General features: G+C 37.1%; 1 protein-coding gene across 1 annotated transcript in view; it reads left to right on the forward strand.

Moving 5' to 3' along the window:
• The window catches only part of RSL1D1 (ribosomal L1 domain containing 1), a 7,297-nt gene extending 1,229 nt beyond the window's left edge, over window positions 1-6,068 (forward strand). The window contains exons 2-9 of the mRNA XM_009324817.1: window positions 57-196; window positions 993-1,131; window positions 1,762-1,910; window positions 2,082-2,183; window positions 2,794-2,887; window positions 2,975-3,103; window positions 3,893-4,105; window positions 5,528-6,068. Coding sequence (XP_009323092.1) covers window positions 57-196; window positions 993-1,131; window positions 1,762-1,910; window positions 2,082-2,183; window positions 2,794-2,887; window positions 2,975-3,103; window positions 3,893-4,105; window positions 5,528-5,872 — 1,311 coding nt within the window. The 3' untranslated portion in view covers window positions 5,873-6,068. The remainder of the gene's footprint in view (window positions 1-56; window positions 197-992; window positions 1,132-1,761; window positions 1,911-2,081; window positions 2,184-2,793; window positions 2,888-2,974; window positions 3,104-3,892; window positions 4,106-5,527) is intronic.
• Window positions 6,069-9,326: the final 3,258 nt, after the last annotated feature.

Here is a 9,326-nt window from a genome sequence, read left to right on the forward strand (position 1 = left end):
GGGCCGGGCCGGGCCGGGCTTTAATTCCGGCTGCTGCCGCTGTCGTGCCGTTGCAGGTGAAGAAGGCGGTGGAGGCCCTCCTGGCTTTCGCCAGAAGCAAGGCCAAGGGAGACGCGCTGCTCCTCAACGAGAGTGAGAACGTCCACCTCCTGGTGACGGTCTGGAAGGTCCCGCGGGCGGCACGGGTCATCAGAATGTAAGACGTTCACCCTCGGCCGCGTAGTCACCGGGGTTGCTCGTGTCCTTTGACTTGGAAGAGAGCTCTTTGCCGATTGTGCGCTTCAGGGATTTGGCTGCCGCGGCCCTGTCCTGGCAGCTCCCGTGCCGTGAGCGAGAACTGTCGGGTCAGAGCACTGCTTTGCCCCCGCTTTTGGTGTAACTGGAAGCTCGGCTGCGCCTGCTTTATGCACGCAGAGAATACTGGGTTTGTGGGTTGCCAGTTACGAGGCATGTGCCTTTCAATCCTGAAGCTCAAGAAGAGAAGTCAACCTCTTCTTTGTCTTAACCCACCACCAAATCACGAGAAGGACCCCTTCTTTTTTCTTGTGATACCCAAAACCGAATATGAATTGTAAGTTTTCTTTTAAACCGTAGCTATGTTATATTGAGAAAGTTCACGTGTATTTATCTGGCCCCCGGTACTACGACGACTCGTCTAATGACTGGGTGCAGCCATGGTGTAAAGAGAGGAGAATGGATGTTCGTCCTCCCAGGACCTCTGTGGTAATAACGGCTCCTGGCAGGACAGGTGGATTCAGCGGTATATCTGACTGGAGCCGTGGTGTACGGTTGTTTAACTTCTATAGTTCTGTGTGCTTTAAAAAGTATAGGTTCCACTGAGGACATTTAGTAGTTAACAAAGAACAGAATCTAGACACATAGCATCCCTGTAGCACTTGTTAAGGGGTAATGATCTCTCAGTGTAGACTGAGTTCTGGAAAAAAAGTCTCTCCTCTTAGACGTTCCCTGCCCATCTCATATTCTCGTTGTAGACCACTGCCCCATGGCATTCGACCAGAAACAGCTGAGGTTTGCCTGTTCACAAAGGATGAACCAAATTTATCAGCAGAACAGACTGAAAATCTGTACAGGAAACTTTTAATCCAGAATGGGATCAGAAGTGTTAGCCAGGTAAGAAAGCTATATGATGGTATAGTACAGTGCTGTCATTTCTTTCCTCTTGTACCAACAAAAAGGGAAAGTAGTTGTTGTGTTCTGCTGTTTAATGTTCTAATCTCAATGGTTCTGAGTTAATGATCTCTAGTAAGATTTTTCTGACTATTCGAACTGTAGTTTTTCTAAACTTCAAAATTTACACAGAATAATTTCTTCAGTTTGAAACAGGATCTTTAGCAATCAGATGTAATTGCTAGATGGATGCTCAATATTTAGTTTGAGTAACCAACTGGAAAAACCTCACAATGTAAAAGAATATTTGAGTTCTTTGCAGCTAGATTGGATTGTTTACGCTACTAGTGATAAAACTAGAAAATAATTTTATTGTTGTATTTAACCTTGATTTAGATGTTACCACGTGCTCAAGTTCTGTTTGGTGATTTCGCAGTTACTATGCAAGAGATCCTTTTTGTTTGATTCTCAAAACAAAAAGTACTGTATCGTCTTTCTATTGATTGTCTTCAGCATCCTAAAATAATGCACCATGATAGTCTATCAGTTATGCAAGTTAATTCTGTGCAGTTCTAAGAAGTACTCTAGGCTGTGTTTTCAGCAGTGGGGACTAAACTGTTACTTGCATTGCAGATCATCTCATACAAAACTCTTAAAAAAGAGTATAAACTATTTGAAGCAAAGCGTCGCCTCCTGAACAGATTTGATCTCTTTCTGTCTGATGACCGAATTAGAAGGCTGTTGCCCTCACATCTAGGAAAACACTTCTATGAAAGGAAAAAGTAGGTCTTTAAATTGTGTATATCCATGTTGCATTACCTTTTTAAAGATGAGATTCTTCTTAGTCAAGTTTTGGTTGGTTGGGGTTTTTTTTGGGGGGTGGGGTGTTTTTGGTTTGTTTGTTTTGAGGTGGGTTGTTTTTTTTTTTTTAATTTCCCGTCTTTCTTTTTTAGGGCACCTTTATCTGTAAACCTGAAAGCCAGAAATCTTGCTAAGGAACTACAAAAACATATCCAGGGGACTACGCTCCCAGTTACCAACAAAGGGTGCTGTTAGTAAGTTATGAGTAGATTAATACTTCACTTGAAGGACGGTTGTACCTTAACTGTAGGAATCTTACGTGAGTTATTTTTGTTCCATTAATATATGAATAAAAGAGGTTAAGGGTCACTATTACAGGTATGGGCCATTTTGAACCTTAACCTGTATAAAGAAATGAGTAATTCTACTTACTAAGAGAAGTTTTACTGTAAAGTTTTACCTTTTGTCTCTTTTTCCTTATACCTGAGGAATTTCTAGGCAACTGTCTCTGTCAAACGGCATGTGCAATCTTAGAAAAATACTACTGTTAAATTAGATAAAAAATGCTTCAAAATATTCTATTCTTGTAAGACTTCTTATTGTGCATCTAAAAGGATCTAAATTGGTAATACGCTTAGTAATATAAGGCAGAAGTTGCATATCCCAATACAGAAAGGTGAATATAGGTAAATCTGTTCTGACTGTCATTACAAAAGACTTCTGCAATAGCCAGCCATCCTTTATGAAAGTTGAGATAATTGCAGATAAGTGGGGTTTTTTTCATTGCTGGGTATGCCTAAGAACAACTAACTCGAAGTATGTTTATTTGCCCACACATAAATATTTACTCTTCACTTCTTTCAGTACAGCACGTATAGGTCACACTGGAATGAAAGCTGATGAGATACTAGACAATATCATTGCAGCAGCTGAGGTGATTGCTAAGAAGTTACCAAAGGTACTGCTGATTGACTGCATTAAAGCCAAGTCAGTTCATAATTCAGCTTTGTTATTTTTACATAATATACTGGTTTTGTTGTTGCAGAATTGGAAAAACGTAAAAATTCTTCACCTCAAAACACTTAAATCAGTTGCACTTCCGATTTTTACTGCAAATATCTCCAACTTGGATGAACTTGACAGACAGCCACCTCTCAAAAAAAAGGAAGTAAAGGTAAAGAAAAAATTGTTCCAGTTTGTTTTTATGGAAAGTTTGAACAACTAGTTCTTTGGCTTCCTCTTATGGCTCCTTTTACAGTGTCTGATGTGTTGGGTTTAAATGTTTTAGCAGTTGATCCCAGACACTTATGGCTACAAATGAGTTAGGCGCTCCTGACTCTAAGTGCTTCAAATACTCAGTAATACTAATGATATCATGGCAACTCCCTGATCGGTAGTAAAGCAAACTGGAAATAAGTAAATGAAGTGTTTCTAGTCCTAAACTGTAGGGAGGTGAGATTCATTCTCAGAACTTTTGCTTGTATTGTTTATTTGTATTTGCCTTCTGAAAATACAGTCATTAACATATACATGGATTCAGACTATGCATCCGTTATTTGTTGGCTAATCGGTGGCATCTGAATAATTCACAAGCTCATATATTTGTATGTAGGAGGGGGGGCTCACCTACTTTTTTAAAAAAAGAAAATAATCAGCTATTCCTTTGTACTGAGTTCTGCTTATTATGTTCTTTTGTCTAAAATAAATTTGGAGCATATATATTCAACTTGAAGACTGTAATTGTGACATTATTATTGTTTACTTATGAGCTATTTATAATAAACTTCTGTAAGTAATGCATTTTTTCATATTTTACATATGGTGGACTAGTCCAGGTCTATTAAAGAGCAATATTTAAATTAATGTTGCCAGACCATCTTATTTTTAACCATATTAAAACAATTATTATACATTTAGAAATGTTATGGGGATTTGTCTGAGATGTACTTCCAATTAATTCTAGAAGGGAAAGAACAAGAAACCGAAGAAGGCAGCTAAAAAACTGAATTCAAGTCGAGTCACTTTGACAACTGAAACTGCTGCTGGTGCTACCAAGGAGCTTGCGATAAAAGAAAAAGTAGAAGTAGTCCAAGAACCAGGTGATCGTGATGATTATGATGATGAAGAAATTCCACAACTGGTGCCTCTGCAAACAACCAGCTTAGCTGAGCTGAAGGTAATTGTTTAATAATACTGAGAAACTCACATTTCAGTTAAAACTAAAGATTTTGAACTGTTTAAATTGTCCATTGCTCTTTAGGGAACAGTGTGGGTTAACACACTTGAAGTGAACTGGATTTTCTGTGAATGTATCATGAAAGCAAGAGTTGAGTGTATGTGGGGAGGGATGCCTTGGGGAGATGGTTTGTTAGGGGTTTTTTTGGTTTGTTTTGAGGGTTTTTGTTTTTTAGTTAACCCCTCGTACAGACAAAGGAAGCCAGTGGTTATCATCCTTTTACGTATTTTTCTGAATAGCAGCAATTTTGTCTAGGTCGAATAACAAGCCTGAAGTCAGAAGAAAGGGTAAATGATTGAGAAACAGCTTAATACTTAATCAATTAAATAATAAAATTTTTAATTCAAAATTTCTTATAAAATTAAATTTTAATGTGTCACTTTCTGCCTGGAGTGCAAAACTTGAGGAAAATCAAATTAAATTCTCTAGGATAGTAATATGCAACATTAACAATCACATAATATAAATTGAGAGCTAGCAGCTTGCATGAAATACTGTACCCACTACTGTTGCCAGTATTGGAGATGATGTGGATCATGTCATTAACATGTCTGCAAAACAACCAGGCTAATAATACTCATGTTTAACAAATATCTGGGAAAGAGATTTGGATGAATAAAACAATAGCACTTATAAATTCAACTTAGTTATACCGCATTCATGATTGGAGCATATCCTTAAACTCTTAACGATGTATCTCTTCAGGGATGAGGAGGTACAAACTAAAACTGTGATTATGTGCAGGCCCACCAAAAAAAAAAAATCGTAGAGCTTGCTTCAAGCTGCTTTCATGCAACATGTCTAGATTAGCTCACGTGATGTGATTGCCAGAGCCCTGTTTCCAGAAACCTGGGATAGATACAGCTAGAGTTGGGTTGTATGAATTGTTCTGATGACAGCAGCCTTCTTTCATGAGGGCCATTTGGGAACATGTGATGAACTTCAGGGAATGCTAGGCCTAGTGCACAAATAAGAGTGCAGTCAGTTTGTGTGCAGCTGGACTTCAAATAGAGCTGATCTCTATTCAATCTGTTAAGCCTGGAAACGCAGCAAGAAGAGGACTGTGGTTTAAAGCTCTGCCAGCAGAGGTCAGTGACTTGACTGGCCAAGAGGATCCTTGCATCTGTTATATCTATTTACTTTCTTACTATTTTGTTATTTTTTCATTATTTTCATGATTTAGTTCTCTGTTTAATCCTCTGCTTCCAGACTGAAATGTAAACAGGTTATTTGGGCTGGGGCACAGTTCAATTGACAAAAGCATTTGTCATTTATAATAGTTTTCATTGATCCTTCCTCTTGAAAAAGAGTAAAGATGTTTCTTTAGTGGAAGGGTAATTCTTTTGTGTGTCTTAAATACAGAAAATGGAACTAAGTCCAGAAAAAGGCGTCAACCTGGGCGAGAAAACTAAAACACCCCTCGGTAAGAGAAAGAAACAACCTCTAGGTCTGGAGACTCCAAAAACAAAACATAAAGTTACAGAAGAGTGTGCAGACTTGCAGACATCACGAAAACAGAAAAAAGCCAAGCAGCTCAGCATGCCAGAGGAAGCAATAAAAGAAAAAGAGATTAAAAAGACTCCCAAAAAGCCTGAAGCAAAGTCTTTTGCAACACCTAAAGCTGGCAAATCAATACAGTCAGCCAAGAAGTCTTCAAAAGCACCAAAGCAAGCACCCAAGAAAGTGCGCAGGCTACAGTCAGCATGAATGTTGTCTGTTGTAATGCATTTTACATAGTCATTCAGTGGTGTCTTTTTAGTAAACAAATATATTGATGAAGTAAAATACCTTATTAAGAAAATCTGATCCCAAGAGCTTTTTTCACTGAGACTTGTAATGATTCATTTGTGTTTCCTTCTAACTGACGAGCTCAAACAAATAAAGTCACAATCTTAATTGGCTCTATTTCTTACCTTTTCTCTCTTCGTGGCCCAAACTAAAAGCATTTTTAATGAAAACGAAAAATTCTTTAAGTGTCAAAGGGCAGGGAGGGGACTGTTCCAGGAAAAAAAGCTGAGAAATATTTTATAAGTGACATCTTCCTGAAGCATAGCTTAGTACTGGAACAGACAAAGGCTAAAGCAAGATGCATGCAATCTATTTAACATGTGATTTAAAATGTGAAATAGCTGCTACCATTTTTTTGTAAATTGTTCAATATAATGAAAACAGGTTGACATCTATTGATCTTATTCCAGATATTTAACTTAGCAGCTTTTAACAAGCCAAACTTAATGTCTTTTTTAGCTATTTTTACCTAGGGTATTCGTGTGTTTAAAAAAAAAAAAAAGAAAAGCACAGACAATTTTACTTTTATCGTTGTATGCTTTGGCCATTTATACTTTATGACATCAAGAAAAATCTCCTTACCTTCACTTTTGGGCTTTATTTCTGCTACCAGAACAATTGAGGGTATCCCTGCATGCTGGTCACAATACTGTTGTTTCTTCCATCTGAAAAACACCAAAGGCTGTATGAACTTCCGGTGAGCCAGCTAAGACCACCAGCCCCATAAAGGCATGAAAAATACACACTGCAGAACTGAAAGGTTACGTATTTGAAATTTTACAGAATAACTAAATTGTTGTCCTCTGTATGATTACTTCACATCCTTCTCAGAGTGAGAATACAAGGCAGATTTGTGATGAAAATTCCTTGGGGTAAAAATCTTTATTAGCAGTATTTTAGTCAAATCCAAATAGGAAAAAGGTCATAAGAGACAAGAAGATTAATCAACAGTATGTAACCAGTCTAATTTGCAGAGTTCAAAAAAAATATCCCGTTTCCTATTTAGGACATCCCATATCAATAGATTTGCTACCTAGAAAGTAATTGGGTGCTAAATAAAAAGTGGTAAAAGAAACACTAAAGAATATGAAAAGATTCTGCTTGATCCATGGTGTCAACTTTCTGTAACCTGTGACCTCTTCGTCTAGTCTGCCATAAACATTTTTTTTAATCAAGAAACAAATTAATCTACATCCATGCTAACAAAAAGATCTGATCTTGTCCAAAAATAATCCCATCACTTTCTAGTCTGGGCTGCAAAATATTACTTCAGTTCCATAACAGCAAAGTAAGAGAATAGATACAGAACTCGCCTCCTTTCTGGAAATGTGTTCTTGTATCTAATAATTCATGTTAAAATGTTTCCTAATTTGTAGATGTGCTGAAAATTATGAAATGAAGATCATAACTTCCGTATGAGTAATTGATAGTCAACCATACTACCTTGTAGGTGCTGGAAAAACACATCCTTTATGTTGAAAATATTAACAAGTACTGCCTTGACATTCTGCAGCACCTTGAGCCAATCTGTGTTGGGACTGCAGTAGTTAGTCTTTGATAGCAGCACTGGAATTTGTACAGCTAGGTAAGACCTGTAAAGCATCTGATTGACACAGCTACAAAGTAACTTGTTGGGGAAAAAGTATATCTATATATAATATACTATATAGCAGAATTTGTTCCTTTCACCTTGCAGAGTATCCAAGATTCTAACAGTTAAATAAGACGTAACACTACTGATGTGATTTTTACTCTTCCTATGAGTAATGTACTCTTTTATTAAAAAAAAAAAATATATTTACAGTTCAGAAAATCAGTGGGTAATAATTTGATGTAGCTATTGCAGATCTTCACTTGGAGACATTTGCGGTAGTTACCCTTGCTCAGAAGCAGTAAGTTACCATCGTTACAGGGAGGTACAGTTCTCAACTTCTGAGCAGACTGTATGTATTGAAGATCAGTGTTGAATGATGGAGGCAAGTTTGTTATGTTTATTCAGGAAACTATTTCTTAGTAATGTTTGTCTTGCTTGTTTAAGAGACCTGGGAAGAGCTGCCACTTTGCTAATCAAGAAAGGAGGAAATATGAAAAACTAACATTCATTCAACTTGAAACTGTGCCTATTGCTGATGCGTTACAGAATCAAATCAGGTGTGAAACACAGTTGTTTTCAATTAACTGATTTCAACTGGCAAGCTGTAAGGACCAAATCACCACTTCATGTCCTTAGTATAAATGCTCTTGTAACAAAGATAACTGACTTTTCTATGCTGGCAGAAGCAGCTAGGATGGAAAACACCTCCCCGAGGGTTAGCTCGTTTAGCTCTGCAAGGCACATGGGTGAGTACTAAGTTCAGTCTTTCATGAACAGCTGGTGTGCAGTAGTCACATCTGAGCCTTTGTAAGGGCATTTCTGGGAATGACCATCAAGAGACTAAAGCAAATCTGGTATGTTTATGTATAAATTCTTGTAGACCAACCGTTTTTATTCCTGTAATATTTATTCTGACTGACTTTAGAAATAGAAGGTGAAAAGTTTAATAGACGTCTAAACAATTATTTAAGGTACTGTATCTTTGACCTTACAATCTTTATTTTATTTAAAAATTGAAGGTGGAAAGAACGGAGGAATGAACTATAAAAGCCATTTATGGTATGGCTAGTAAAATTATCAGTCTTATAATAAAGCTGTATTACCACAAGTTCTATCAGGAGCCCCATAATTCTGAATTTAAAAGGGGACTTTGGTTAAATCCTTGTGCAACATTTTCAGTAGTACTATTTGTCTTTAGCTAAGCTTTTGAGGTTTTTTAATAGAAAAATCTGTTAACTTTTTCTCTTTTAAGAGTGTAGAATAATAATATGTTGAAGTGTGGAATTGTCAAGACATATCTAAGGTCTTGAAGCACTTCAAGAAACACAAACAGTTCTTTCTTTACATGGCTCATGTATCCTTGCATTAAGTGCTTTGTGGAGGCTAATACACAAAAAAAATTGGCTATCATTAATGTGAGCGGGTTCGTGTTCTTTTTAGAAGTACTGAGGGCAGAGTGGCTGTATGGAGGCTAGAAGGGACGAGGAAGTCGATAACTTTCAAAATATCAACATTCTCATTTAAAAACAGAAGTATTCTGTTTTATTATTAAAATTTGCTGCAAGAGTTAAAACTAAATTCTTAATTAGATTAAGGACAAGCTTCTGCAAGGAGTCTTTGCTTTTATTTGAAAGGTTTAATAAATATACTACCAAAATATTTTCTCTAGTAGCACACAGTGTGGTTGTTTCAACTAGAATTGATTCTATGTTGCTCATTTGTTTTCCATGTTTGTATTGAAGTGGGAACTAACTCATGTTACTCACAGAGAGAAACTGG

This window comes from Pygoscelis adeliae, unplaced genomic scaffold (assembly GCF_000699105.1).
Source record: "Pygoscelis adeliae isolate BGI_AS28 unplaced genomic scaffold, ASM69910v1 Scaffold85, whole genome shotgun sequence".
NCBI lineage: Eukaryota > Metazoa > Chordata > Aves > Sphenisciformes > Spheniscidae > Pygoscelis > Pygoscelis adeliae.